The sequence below is a fragment of the Panulirus ornatus genome, chromosome 32, assembly GCF_036320965.1.
Source record: "Panulirus ornatus isolate Po-2019 chromosome 32, ASM3632096v1, whole genome shotgun sequence".
NCBI lineage: Eukaryota > Metazoa > Arthropoda > Malacostraca > Decapoda > Palinuridae > Panulirus > Panulirus ornatus.
The window spans coordinates 27378886-27393940 of record NC_092255.1 but is presented as its reverse complement, the minus strand read 5'-3'; the positions used below and the strand labels follow the sequence as shown (position 1 = coordinate 27393940).

General features: G+C 45.4%; 1 protein-coding gene across 5 annotated transcripts in view; it reads right to left on the bottom strand.

Moving 5' to 3' along the window:
• The window catches only part of LOC139759245 (uncharacterized), a 35587-nt gene extending 24002 nt beyond the window's left edge, over positions 1-11585 (bottom strand). For 2 of the 5 annotated variants that reach the window (XM_071681363.1, XM_071681365.1), the window contains exons 1-2: positions 11395-11585; positions 305-2392 (exon numbers count right to left, since the gene is read on the bottom strand). In XM_071681363.1, coding sequence (XP_071537464.1) covers positions 305-2376 — 2072 coding nt within the window. In that variant the 5' untranslated portion in view covers positions 2377-2392; positions 11395-11585. The remainder of the gene's footprint in view (positions 1-304; positions 2393-11394) is intronic. The other 3 variants (XM_071681366.1, XM_071681367.1, XM_071681364.1) reach the window with 2 other exon arrangements.
• Positions 11586-15055: the final 3470 nt, after the last annotated feature.

Here is a 15055-nt window from a genome sequence, read left to right as displayed (position 1 = left end):
GATCATCCCTGCCAGGCCTCATACCTAGATGTGGATCATCCCTGCCAGACCTCATACCTAGATGTGGATCATCCCTGCCAGGCCTCATACCTAGATGTGGATCATCCCTGCCAGGCCTCATACCTAGATGTGGATCATCCCTGCCATACCTTGATGCATGTTATTGTATTAGTTCTAGAGAAATGTAACGTCAGGTAAGCCCCAGTTTGTTGTTGGATGTAGAGGTAAAATCCAGTGTTTGAGTTGTGTGAACAGCGTAGTGTTCGTTATGAACAACTTAAGAACAACATGAGCAGGAACTTACTTGAGGAGTGCAAGTCTGCGGAAGAGGTCCTCCCTTGCCCGCCTGAGGTGGTGTCTGACTTGGGCGATGTGATGGTGGAGGTGTTGGTCAGCCAGGTGGGACACGGCCACACCCACCTGAGCCCCGTGCTGCTGAGCCCCAGCCTGCACCTCTGCCGCAGACACTGAGCCTGCAACCTCCTCCTGCAACCGTGTCTTTATGTGGTTCTTGAGTGCGTATTTCAGTTTACTTTTGATTGCTGCCTTGACCTTCTGATGTCCGGCAACCGCGGCCGCCTGACCCAGCTGTGCTGCTTGCAGACCAGCAGCTGCTGTGCCTGCTGCCACCTGACCCAGCTGTGCTGCTTGCAGACCAGCAGCTGCTGTGCCTGCTGCCACCTGACCCAGCTGTGCTGCTTGCAGACCAGCAGCTGCTGTGCCTGCTGCCACCTGACCCAGCTGTGCTGCTTGCAGACCAGCAGCTGCTGTGCCTGCTGCCACCTGACCCAGCTGTGCTGCTTGAAGACCAGCAGCTGCATTGCCTGCTGCCACCTGACCCAGCTGTGCTGCTTGAAGACCAGCAGCTGCATTGCCTGCTGCCACCTGACCCAGCTGTGCTGCAGCCTTGTGTGCCACAGCCTGCTGAGCCACAGCTTGATGAGCTACGGCCTGCTGAGCTGCAGCTTGATGAGCCACAGCCTGCTGAGCTGCAGCTTGATGAGCCACAGCCTGCTGAGCCACAGCCTGCTGAGCCACAGCCTGCTGAGCAACAGCCTGCTGTGCCGCAGCATGACTAGCTAACTGTGCTGCCACTGTTGCCTGCTTTAATGTCTGTGCTTGCAGGGCGTGATGAGCTTGCAGAGCCTGTCCTGCAATCAGCGCCTGGCTCAGCTGATGCTTGAGCGCAGCGTCAGCATGTGCGGCGGCGGCCAGGGTGCTGTCCAGCAGGGCGGGCGGTGGATGAGGCAGCACTCCTGCCACTGGGAACACCTTATCGTCTGGCGAGGGTCGGTGGTGCAGGACCTCGTCCGAGTGGCTCCCGTGGGGGAAGCGCTCGCCGTGGTGGTCAGAGTGGGGACCCAAGGCACCCAGGTAGACCTCGTCGTACTTGGACGGGTAGCCGGGACGACCCGGGCGACGATCCATCTGGTTAAAATTAGGACGAGGCAGGACGACGGGTCGGTCTGGCCTGCGTGGGTCTTGGACGGGCGGACCTCGCGGGGTAGTGTGGCGGTTGCCACCAGGTCGTCTGGAAGAGTCGTACCACACAGGTCGTCCTTTAAAGTTGTCTGGGCGTTTATGTGACGGCCCGCTGGGACGACGGTCAGGTCTGCGGTCTAGGGTTTTATGGCTGCGTGGCGTGACTTTCTCGATGATGAGAATTGGTTCTTTTTTGTGACTATAACGATGGTGCCGATGCTTCTCCTCAGAGTCGGTGGGTCTCCTCCGTTCGTCATCGCTGTAGTCTCTGGAAGGCTTCCCGTCTCGTAATTCTCGATCTCGTTGTCTTCGTAATCTTATTTCATCTTGAGTCTCGTGTTTACCATACCTTCTGTTGTGGGATATATCTTTCTCTTTGCTCTCACGTACTAGAGACTTTGTGTCTTGACTTAAAAGTTCTTTCTTTATCTTATCAGCTTTTGCAATCTCTCTTGCGATCTCTTGCTCTCGATCCATCTGCCTCTGTTTCTCCAGTTCTGAGCTGGAGTAACTCGTGTGTCTGGGGTTGGTTCTTCCTCCCAGCTCACTGGTCAGCTTGGTTCGTGAGGTACGTCGGGCGTCCCTGTCTCTCTCCCTTTGCAAGTCGATTTCCATGTCTCTCCTCTCTCGCTCCCTTGTACTTTCCTCTTCCCCAAGATAATCATTTCTACGTCTGTGTGTTCTCTTCTCTCGGTCCAGAGTTAATGAGCGATCGTAGATACGGTCTCTGTCTGAGCGGGCGGGGTCATGTTCCATGTTGCGGGCCAGGTTGGCCAAGGCGGTGAAGTCATCGATGGGCTGCTGGAGGTTGACGCTGCTCGAGCTGCCTGGCAGCGGGGTGTCGTGACTCAGCACAAGGTCGAGGCAGCACCACACCAGGACGTGGAGGAGCATCTCGACGCACCCGTGTCTGGAAAGGACGAAACAGAATCTCATCAGCAATGTATCAGTTCTGGCAAGCGAAGCGAGAACCAGAATACCACACCACGCTGATGATCACAACTGATTATGTGATGAAAAATCTACGGATAATTTGCTTTGAAATCTGATTCATGAGAAGCCAGCATTACGCTACTCTGTATAAACGAAGCAACACAAAGTTTGATGGAGCGAACGTCAAGCTTAGAGTGTTTACCATATAATGTTGATCAATGTTCCAGCCAGGAGGAGAGTGTGAGCATAATTAGTTGGTGTGAGAATATCAGAGTTTGTCTTGTGGTCGGCCATGCATGTGTTCACACTTACTACCACCACCACTACCACTATCACCACTACCACCACCACCACCTTAACTGCTATCATGCACGCCTCACCTACCACACCACAACCCAGGGGTCGTACCCCCTTCCCTTCTCATATTACTTGTGTGTGTGTGTGTGTGTGTGTGTGTGTGTGTGTGTGTGTGTGTGTGTGTGTGTGTGTGTGTCATCTTAAGCCTGTAGCGTGAGTCCTCACATATAATGAGTTGTAGGTATGTGAGTACAAGCCCCTCTGTTGGCCAGTCAGACAAGGCATGTTCCGGTGCCTCTCATACGACCCACGTAGTGTACATAACCAGGTCACGCATGAGGCGGCCATCACACACTCACACCCTTGACGAAATCTAGTCAGGTCTCACCCTTGACTTTTGCTCCTGGATGTTGAGGCTTATTTTCATGATTTCTTATTTCCTAATCATTCATTGCCCCTGTATATATATATATATATATATATATATATATATATATATATATATATATATATATATATTTTATCCCTGGGGATAGGGGAGAAAGAATACTTCCCACGTATTCCCTGCGTGTCGTAGAAGGCGACTAAAAGGGAAGGGAGCGGGAGGCTGGAAATCCTCCCCTCATTTTTTTTTTTTTCCAAAAGAAGAAACAGAGAAAGGGGCCAGGTGAGGATATTCCCTCAAAGGCCCAGTCCTCATCCTCTGTTCTTAACGCTACCTCGCTAATGCGGGAAATGGCGATTAGTATAAAAAAAAAAAAAAATATATATATATATATATATATATATATATATATATATATATATATATATATATATATATATATATAACAAAAAGAAAAAACTGTATCACAAAACTTGGATGTTTGCGTTTTCCATTTCATATCCAAGTTTTCTGACGCAGTTTTTTCTCTTTTTATAGATTTCTGATGATGCCTCTGTGAAGGCGAAAGCTTGATTGAAAAAAATGGATAATTTTGGAGAGTAGAGTAGAGAGAGAGAGAGAGAGAGAGAGAGAGAGAGAGAGAGAGAGAGAGAGAGAGAGAGAGAGAGAGAGAGAGAGAGAGAGCCACGAGCAAGGTCTGCAGAACTCGGAAAACCACACAGTTTGTTGCCTCAGCCAGGCAGGCAGGCAGGCAGGCAGTGTCAGGAGGATCGTTTGCCCTGAACTTTTATGTCGAACAAGAAATTGTTCTCTTTTGAGTGTTGTTCCGCGCTAGAGAGGCACTTGTTCCTCAGCACAGGGTCATTTTCCAGTATGTAATAGGTCGGATTTCCGACGTTCTTGTCGTAGCCTCTGGAAAGTCATATCTTTAGTTCTGGGGTCTGGCTGGCTGGCTGGCTGGCTGGCTGGCTGGCTGGCTGGCTGACCGGCTGACCGGCTGGCTGGCTGGCTGGCTGGCTGGTCGGCGTCAGCGGAAGGAGTCGGTCGATCAGCGTCAGTAAGAGGAGATGAGTGACGACCGGCCAGTAATGAGATACGTCTTCGATATATTTCACAATATGATGAAGATTCAACACATGACATCTGTTGTTATTTGACTGTTTCTTGTGTGATATCATTATTTGCATACAGAGGAAGACAGATCGTGAAATATTTACTCGACTGTAAAATGTTTTGCCAAATCACCTTCGTCATGGACATCAACACCACAATGGAAGACGAGACAAAACCTGGGAAGTGACGTCACCGGGGACGAGGTTCACATTGGTCATGGAGTACGGCAGGTGTGGAGGAGCACCACCACACATGGACTTGTGTAACCCACCGTGATGGGTCATGACTTGACGTTAACAGCCCTATTGACCCTGATAGTTAGTAGGGCCTAAAGCCCAGATGATCCACCAACCGGCCTGCCGTCCATCGACGACCACAGCGTGTGTGTGACGTAAGGAATGCCAAGGTGTGTGTGTCCGCCCATGACCGACCCATCGTGAATGAGGCTAAAGTTAGAATAAAGAAAAGATCATAAACACGACGTGCTACCGAAGGTGACGTGGAGTCGTCATGACATGATGTACTGCGGCTCTGGCCAGGGAAAACTTTCTATTTCTTTGAATACTTAAATGAGATAGACCCGCCCTCAACCCGTCTTCTCTCCCTCTCTCTCTCTCTCGCTTTGTAAGGTGGACCAGCGGAGGTCATGGCCTCCCAGACGACAGTGTGGCCACAGGTGCGGAGCGAGACCTGGCTGCACAACACTGCCCCGTGTCGACGACTGACTGGGCAACAACAGTGTTCACCCAGCAGAATGTCCCGCCTCACACACCCTCACGTCATGGAAACATTTTCTTTTTCTTACGAGATGTTTACCTGTCATCACAAGTACTACATTACTCCTTCACGGACGGACTATGTGAATATTGTAGTCATTTGTATCCGAGCGAGAACTATTATCTGTATATATAAGTTATATTAAACAGAGATAATGTGTATGCACATGAGAGGATGCAAATTATAATAATCATTGATTCCTTTAAATCAACGAATTGAACAAATTCAATTAGTCAAAATTTTAAACGAATAAACCACACCGTGGTGACCTGGTTGTACAGAGCGTGAGTTTCTGTCAATCAATTATCGTTAAATCCCGTGATCAAAAATAAAACAAAAATCCAATGAATTATGGAAATATACATAACTGCATACTAACTTAGCCTCACTGAACTATAAATATTCGTTTGGAAGGATTTCGTTTTACGAAATCTTTGCTTAAACCTCATAAACAGTTGTTTTAGTAGGAGGAAATGTATGGAGAATAAGGAAAAGATACGAATAAAGCAGACAGTCTTTACTGCTGCACAGTGTCAACAATAAAGCAGACAGTCTTTACTGCTGCACAGTGTCAACAATAAAGTAGACAGTCTTTACTGCTGCACAGAGAGCTGGTATATCTGCCAACATGAAGGCTTGACCAACTATGGTGGGTCAACCTGCAGACGGTCAGCAGTCCTCAGTGTCAACATACCATAACAAAATGGTCATAATTCCATGGGAATGTACCTCCCAGAACGGCACAGTCAACTCCAAGAATGCCTTGGAGTGAACCTTGAAGAATACAATAGGTAAATAGCCAGACTTCCTTGAGAGATGCCTGGAGAACACAGTAAATGGCCAGACTTGCTAGCTTGGTGGAGCTTGAGGAAGCTCCGTGCTGTCGGCTGCCTTGCTGAGTTACTAGTTAACACCAGCTTTTCAACTCTTTGATGCTGACCCAAGTAGGTTAGGTTCCACGCCTCTGACCACCTTGCCTCATCTCTCCATTGTGCAGCGCGGATATTTGGTTCGTGCCTCCGCTCTCGTGTATCTCTTTTATCTTCGTTCTCTTACTGTAAAGAATCCGCTCAAGTTGATACAAATGGACGTTATCTCGCTTTCTTTTCCCATCCCCTCGTGTGGCTTACTCATCCCATCTTCCTTCGCCAACATTCTGCTGCTTTTCTCTTTAAAAACATTCCACTTTCTCCACCAGAGTTTCTCGTCCATGCCTCGCTCTTTCCATTCTTCCCAGAGTCTCTGCCGCTCCCCACACACCACCACCACACTATCCCTCACCTTCCCAGCTGGAGGACAGACCCGGGTAGCACAGCGTCCTGATGGCTGTACCTTGTGCCAGGTTGACATGGGTAAGGCACGTATTTCCTCGTCACTGTACAGAGAGGAAGACCTCAGCCTCGGGTGTCTCCTTACTACTTGTATAACGGCGAGATCAGTTCTGCAGTCGTGTTGGCCTGACTGCTGAAACTGTATACATGTACCATGTCTTTACTAGTATGCGTACACACACATACACACAACCTAAGCCAGGTGTGTGTGTGTGTGTGTGTGTGTGTGTGTGTGTGTGTGTGTGTGTGCGCGTGTGTGTGTGCTTGCATTAAAAGTATCAGAGTAAAGGCTTATTATCCAAAGGACTCCGTTAAGAGGAAAGGCGGGGACACGGAGTCGTGCACAGCTGTGTATGCCTTACTATCAAGCATCATACATGCCGCCAGGTGGAGGCTAAGGTGAGCGTCAGCAGATTATGTTCATGATCTAATGGGAAATAACCAGCACGGTGGCCTGGGTCACCTGCTGACTCCAGGCGCGAAGTCGAAACTTTCTTCCTTTATAATACTAACCAACAGCTCAACCTAACCTAACCAACACTCAACCTAACCTAACCTAACCTAACCTAACCTAACCTAGCCCAAACTAACATAAATGGCAGCATCAGACACTGCCACACGAACACGCCATGACAAATTTGAACAATTATGAAGTACTTGCGATGTGTATATATATATATATATATATATATATATATATATATATATATATATATATATATATATATATTTGTTTCACGCCCTACTTTCCACTATTTCTTGTTAAAGTGATAACGTATATAAAACCCTGTGATATATTTTTACAATGTTGACAATTTCCGGTAATGTTGACAAAAACCCTGGCCTGAACTGTAAGAATAATAACTTTCCCTTTTCCTGTGGAAGATAGCGGTCGCTGGCGTCCAGATAACATCACCAACACTCACCGTACTCGCCAGCCTTTCACTAAAGCCATAACAATGGAGGAAGATGTGCGAAGATAACTTGTGGTGTGTCAGTATCAGCAATGCGACCAGTGGTGTAATACTGCTCTCTCTCTCTCTCTCTCTCTCTCTCTCTCTCTCTCTGCATACCTCCAAAAGTATTTATGTTACTTTACATGTATATTAAAGAATGATCAGTTATATGAACCTATCAAAGAAGAGAGACAGAGAGAGAGAGAGATGTCCGGTATCATCAGTAACCCCACCTGCCAGTACCAGTTTGCTCTACCCTGCAGGTAAGCGTAGGTATACCCCGCCCAGGGCCACCCCAGTACGCCTTTCTTCTGGGGGAGGGTGACAACTTCCTGCTCTTTGATCCATAAGGGAAGCCAGGCGAGAAGGGAATGGTTCCTGCTGAACCACTTCCTGATGCAATATGTTCTTGCGAAATTGGATCGTCACAGCTTGATTTATATTATCTGTACTTACTGTTGAGAATATTGTCAACATATGTTGTGCAAATTAACCCGAGGTAAACCAGTCTTAATCATATATTGAGTTCAATATGCTATTATGAATCATTTTATTTTCACAGTTTCTGGAAATACAAGTCATCTGAATGAGACCAGAAGAGCTCCAGACTTGAACCCTTTAAGCACGATGGTCCAGCCTAAGCTTAGAGGTAATGGCTCGGCCTCTGACCTGGCTCTGAAGCTTATCTATTGGAGCACAGCATACCGTCTTGCTGAAGGCATTAAGGACGAAGAGTTATTCATAATCTGAACACAAAACGAACACTAATGACAAGAACAATAGGGCTCCATCGCGGAAAGGGAGGTGGAGGAGTCACGGGAACAATGGCTGTGAATGGTGGAGTAAATCCTTGTTTCAGAGTTCACACGTCACAAGGTTACCACACCACCACATAAAACACGACTTCACCCCTCCACCACAACGATCTCAGCCTTGAGTCCGTCAGTGAAACCCTTTACCACAGCGGTATGACCCTTCAGCACAGCGGCATGGCATTGGGGTCTAAGCTCCCCTCTTTTGGCTCCCCTCAATTAGCTCCTCCATATTTACCTTCCTCTCAGGCCGATCTATCCATCTCCATGGTTCTTGATGGATCAGCCTCTTCCCCTTTCCCCATCAACAGCGGTGTCCCTCAAGGTTCTGTACTGTCTCCAACACTTTTTCTCCTTTTTATCGACGATTTCGTTTCTTCCACAAATAACCAGATGCACTCATATGCAGACATCTCAACATTGCATTCCTCCACATCCATCATTTCTGCTCCTCTCACTCGATCTGCATCTCGCCGACACAACTTACTCTACAAAGTCGGACTCGGACAACATCTCAGTGGGTTAGACAAAATCTGGTTAAGTTTAATGTTTCCAAGACTTTCCTCGCGTCTTTGAAGGTACTGTAATTCCACCTCTTGACTTAATGAACATACTTGGTATTACTGTACCATCCACTCGATCTTGAAACCCTCACATACGGAAATAGCTAAAGCTGCCTCTAGGGAACAGGGAGAACTGTTTACATGTCGAAATTTCCTTTCTTCTAAAGAGTCTTCGCTTATACAAAGGACTGATCCGCCCTTGTATGGAGTATTGCTCTCATATCTGGGGTGGCTCTAGCTCTGCATCCTTACTTGACAGAGTCAAAAGCGGTCTGACTTATAAACTCTTCCAGGCTAACTTCAAAACGACCCGCTTGCCCTGCGTCGCAATGTTGGCACACTTTCCCTCTTTTACAGGTACTGCTTGGTTCACCACCAGCTAGACCATCGGAAAGCTACTGCGTCACATGACTATTGTGTGGCAGTAGGTAGCTCAAGGGTGGGCCGTTTTGATAACCGCTTCTTTCCCTGCACCCCGAAGATTTGCAACTCTCTGCTTTGTCTTGTCTTTCCCAATAACTATGACCTGCCGCACATTTTAAAAGACAGGTTTTTCACTTCCTCCAAAATTCATAAATACTTCATCTGTCTCTTCTTTCTTCCCTTCCAGTATCTTCTCTGTTTTCAGTTAAGGCATGACCATGGTGTGGACTTCTGTCCGTGACTGCAGCCTCCAACGCAGAAAATAATGACAAAAAAGGGATTCACGTCAGGGCAACATGGATAACTGTATATCCTCATCACCCAGACCAAACCCGACAGTGCAGGACCCTTAACCTCTCCTCCTGAAGGGCTATTCTCAGTGAGGAGGAACTTTCCTCAGAAATATCAGTACAGGAATGGGGCCCCTTACTAATAGCACTAGCAATAACAATAATGATCATGGTAATAATAATAACAATAATAATAATAATAATAATAATAATAATAATAATAAAACACTAGAGTAGGGATGTTTATCATGACGTACGACCATGGAGCACGACGTACAACCCTGGAGCACGACACTACGATCCTGGAGCACGACGTACGACCCTGGAGCACGATACTGCGACCCTGGAGCACGACGTACGACCCTGAAGCACGACACTGCGACCCTGGAGCACGACGTACGACCCTGGAGCACGACACTACGACCCTGGAGCACGACACTACGACCCTGGAGCACGACACAACAACCCTGGAGCACGACGTACGACCCTGGAACACGACGTACGACCCTGGAGCACGACGCACGACCCTGGAGCACGACGTACGATCCTGGAGCACGACGTAAACGACCCGGGAGCATGACAGTACTACCCTGGAGCACATGAGACGATCTTTGGGTTAAGACAGATGGGAGGGAATATCTACGTATTAATAAGGCGTGTAGTGGTAGTATGCAAATGAACATATGCAAAATGCATAATGACAGTGAAGAGAAGTAGACTAACATGCTGATGAGGAAATAGAAAGACAGAGAGGGAAAGCATCTGGCTGGAGAGGAAGATAAAGGATTATACATAGATGTGGAAGAAAATGGAGGTGTGGGGGAGAGTTCAGCTGCTTCCCCGTTGGCCATCCTGTGGACAGGAGGCAGACGGGAGGGGGAATAGGCTATCTGTCTGGAGGACAGGAGGAGTGTACTGGGTATACATAAAGGGGAACCTCCCCTGCCTCACATGACGAGCTAGAATAATCATTAGAAGTGATGGATGGCGACCAGCCACACTATCATAACTGTGTGGCGAGAGGGAACGGGGGGTCAGGTGGGGAAGAAGCAGTTTATAATAAATGATAGATACAGTTGCACATCATTCTGAGTGTTCCTGAGTTATTAAGATTATTATTATTATTATTATCATTATTATTATTATTATTATTATTATTATCATTATTATCACTGCATGGTAGAGGTCTTCAAGTACAGGAATAGTGGGGATGCTCAGTTTCATATTTTTATAGATTTTTTACAGCAGACATAATCATGTGGTGATACCTTCATCCTACAATCCACACTAAGCAATACGTTGTCGATGGAGCTTCACGGGAGAACGTGTTTGGTCTGTATTTACCCTACCACAGAATTCCTGCACAGATCCGCTTCGCATTCGTTGTGTTCACTGTATACGGTACAGCAGATCTAGAGATGGTGGTGCTCTGTGCTATTCATCTACGTGCAGTACAAAGTAGTGTCGTCCTGGGACCCAAGCCTATGTAACTTTCTTCGAAACTTCTTCGAAAAAGCGGAAGTTTGGTTAATTTTAGTGAGCAAGACCAGATTAAAGCCATAAAGGCATGTCTGCCCCCTAGTCATACTGTGATCTGTCCTACACTGAACTATGTACACATTTACAGTTAACACATCTATGTAGATATTTGCATAGATTTTCTATTGATTGCTGTACTCAGTGTGGTCTTCGGGTTAGAGGCAAACCTCACCTGTCCGCCCAAACCAGCCCCCCAGACAGGACAAGACACGGGTATGTGCGGACAATATGCTGACACCCGCCCCCTCCCCCTTTCCCCAACTCCCCTGAACATGAATGGTGAGAGAACGCGGTTAACAAAAACTGCCAAGTTTCACGAGAAGTTTCGCGAGAGGCAGGAAATTCAGGGTTCAGAGAGCTGCTTTGAATTCGGAGCAGCTTCAAATCAATGACTTACATCGATGAAACAAGAGTAAGTATGATCGTCACGGATGTTGTTCTCGGTATTTAACGTAAGATATATTGGCCTTTTCAAAATTTGAGCATTACTCACGAAATACAGACCCGGGAACTTGACAGGGTTGTTAATGTTTCAAACACATTCCGTCTCTTCAGTTAATGTTGCTCGTTGAAGTTCTGCTGAGGACGGGATGATCTTGCGTCCTCTCCACTGTCTTCACCACAAACTAGTGTTGGTGGACATGACAGAAGCCTCGAGAAGTGGCAAACACGTGACCTTCCTGCCAAGAAGTCCCGCCCACTTAGACGTTTCCTCTGATAGTGAACCTTTTCTGTTTTCGCGGTAAAAGTGGCTAGCGCATTGTCCACCTGCTGCGCGTCCGTTTTTCCTGCCATGTCTGTGACTTCCGACGCGACTGTCTGTTGACATCAGACATAAATAAATGTTTGAAAAGAATTGTTACAAATGTTTATTGCCAATAATCATGATTCTTGAATAATGAGCCTTATGATGGAAAAATGATATAGGTGTGACAATCGTTTTACATGAAAAACTGATTTTTGTCTTCATGATTTACATAACACAGGCGGACGTCGAGGTCTTTGATGAAAATACAAGTGTATCATAAAGTCGATTGCAAAACAAAGATTCTATTCCGCAAATTTGTTAGAACCATTGTTAATGTTACGTACCAGATATGGGACTTGAAGGCGATCTCTTGGAAACTTTCAGATGACTAGCACAGCACCCGTAGCCAGCAAACCATAAAAAACCATCGCACTTACGATTGTCAGGGTTATGATTTCAACAAAAAGTCATTCACTTAATTTTGCTTATGCTAATGCATTTCTCATATCACAGCTTGATATCTTTGTAATCTAGTTATGATTTGGAGTTATGAATATTAATATGCGTACTCTTACTACTCAACCATTTTGGGTTTCTTTTGCCAATCAATCATGGGAATCGACAGTTATTTCCAACACGCAAATCATTTTCGTCACTCAAGAATACAAGAGCAATTTTTTTTCTCTCTCTCTCTTAGCCAACAACTAATTCACTGGTACTTTTTTGTTCTTATAGTCCAAATAGTAGACACACTAGCTCCATTCACCTGAAAATGAGCATAAATCGGATATTGTGGAATCCTTGTTTTAACAGACTCTCCAAATACGGTTAGGCTGTTGTAAATATCTTGATGTCATATGTAATGCACCGAAACCACAGCTCCCTTTTCACATCCAGGCCCCTCAAAATTTTCCATGGTTTACCCCAGACGCTTCACATGCCCTGGTTCAATTATTATTATCATTATTATTATTATTATTATTATTATTATTATTATTATTATTTACAAGAATTCCACGTCCGAGTTTTGGCTCTCGTAGCAACGTTTCCTAGGTTCATTTTTTAGTCCCAAATGTTGCCTTGAAATCCCTGCGATTTCGAGAGAATTGTACCAGTATTAGGCACCAGCTTCAATGAATATGGCGGAAAATGTATACATTGATTTCCATTATTACACAAAAATTACCCACCAAAAAACGAAAAAAAAAAATCATACATGCAAGAAGTCAACAAGCATATATATATATATATATATATATATATATATATATATATATATATATATATATATATATATATATATATATATGAGATTTTGTGGATAATACTGTTTTGTTTGATGTGAGTGAAGAGGTGCAGAAGGATGCAGTTGTGTATAATGATGTGATTCTACAAAGGCAGCGTAAGCTTGCGTCCCATAACGTGCACAATGGTGTTTGAAATGAAAAAATAAAAGTATAGATTTACAAAGCTATTTAGAGTAGAAGAGGTGTACTGAAGTGTGTTATAGATACGGTGGGAAAAAGACTGGAAGAGCTGAGAGAATTTGAGTATTTAGGAGTTATCTTGGGTAAATTTGGTGATAGAGGAGAAATAAGGGAGAGAGAAGTACATAGTGCAAGAGTCATGGGGGTCCCTTAAAAGAATAATGAAGGTAGGGGTGTTATGAAAGTGAAGAGAGGGTTAAAGGAGAGCATAGTCCTCCCAACCCTGACCTATACAGCCGAAACATGGATTGCAGTTATTGATTACCGTGTTTGTTAGCCATAGATGACGGGAGGGTAGCGGTATATATTAATATGTGGGAACATGTCATGTGCATTGGGTGAGGACACTGGTGGATTTATGGGAATGATAATATTTGAACAAACATGATGGAGGATAACGCTGACGGGGCGTGGGATGAGGATGAAGCGGCATATGAGATTGGTTATTGAAGGACGTACTGTTATTAAACATTTGATTTTTCACTTACCTGCATAAATACTATCCTTTCTAGGCATGGCACGAACCGGAAGGGGAGCATCACTTTTTCCAGTATTTCTAGATACTTCTCTGCAGTGAAGCGCCCTTCAGTATCGGCCAGTTCCCTTACCCTATATATACATGAAGTCATCCCCAGATGTTGCAGGTGACTTGACCGCTTCTGGCGACATAGTAGCTATTCTCCGGAGCGTATCTCGTCCCATCTGCGCGCCAGCAATGTTGCCTTCCACTTGTGCTGGATGAAAAGGTTTTCTCATTATAGAATATAAAGCGTCCCCGAAACTGCATATCCTCATGCACGTATCGCTGTGCGAAGCGTTGCCTTTCCATACAGCTTGGCTCGGTAAGTTTTTCTTTCTAGGCGGAATTCCTATGATGCATGCCAGCTTTGTGAAGTCGGTTTCGCGCTGTACTACAGACTGAAACTTGGTGTTGCATGTCGTCCTTGAGAGTTACAGCATTGGTCTTGCAATCCTGTGTTACTGCGGCTAGGATACGTTGATCTTCCCCAGTTGTGGTTTTCTTGGGTGCACCTGACCTCGGACTATCTCGTAAGTTTTCCTCCTCGAGCTACCTCCTCCACCAATTGTAAACTGTACTCTGCGAAATGCCGATAGTTCTACCTGTGCGAGTTAGTTTATCGTTAAGGCGGTCCATTTCCAATAATAACAAACTTGCTAGTGCTATCAAATGTAAGGACGATTGGTGGGTTGTTTGGGATTTAGGCCTATCAATTACTAAGGTCATTAAGTCCGTCAACGTAAGTTACATCCACCAACCGAAAAGTCTTTAGATTCTTCCTCAGGTGTTACAGATAATTCCAAGTCCACATACACTCTCACTACGCATGTGGCCCAACGTGATGTAAGGACTGGTGACAAAACATGGAGGTAAACCCCGTTCATACCTTGTTTTTCAAGTTCGTATGAACAATACTATTTCACCCATTATTTGAAGCCGAAACACTGAATGATGATATGGGAGGGAGAGTTGGTGGGAGTGGGTCAGGGCGTAAAAGTGAGCTTGTGTATCACGATGTATGTAGGGAAGTGAATATTAAGTGATTAAGTTCGTTGCTTTAGCCTAAAATACGTCGAGGTAAATGAGTAAAGGTTATCTATATTAACTAGTATGGTGACAATTAGTTATTAAGCACTTTACTGTTTCACAATCATTTCTACTTTTTTCCAATTGTTTATCTTTCACTCACAACCTTCTACCATTATTCATTTCAGAACATCATACCCCCACTAGACCCCACTTCTTGTTTCTCCCCTGCCCCCATCCCATTTTTGGTCTCTTACCCACTTGTGCTTGCAACCAACATCAAGCGTCCTCAGTAATTATTTGTATTATATTTACCCTTTATAGTCAAGCGCTCAATAATGCCATACATCTAAATCATGACACCGAACTGATG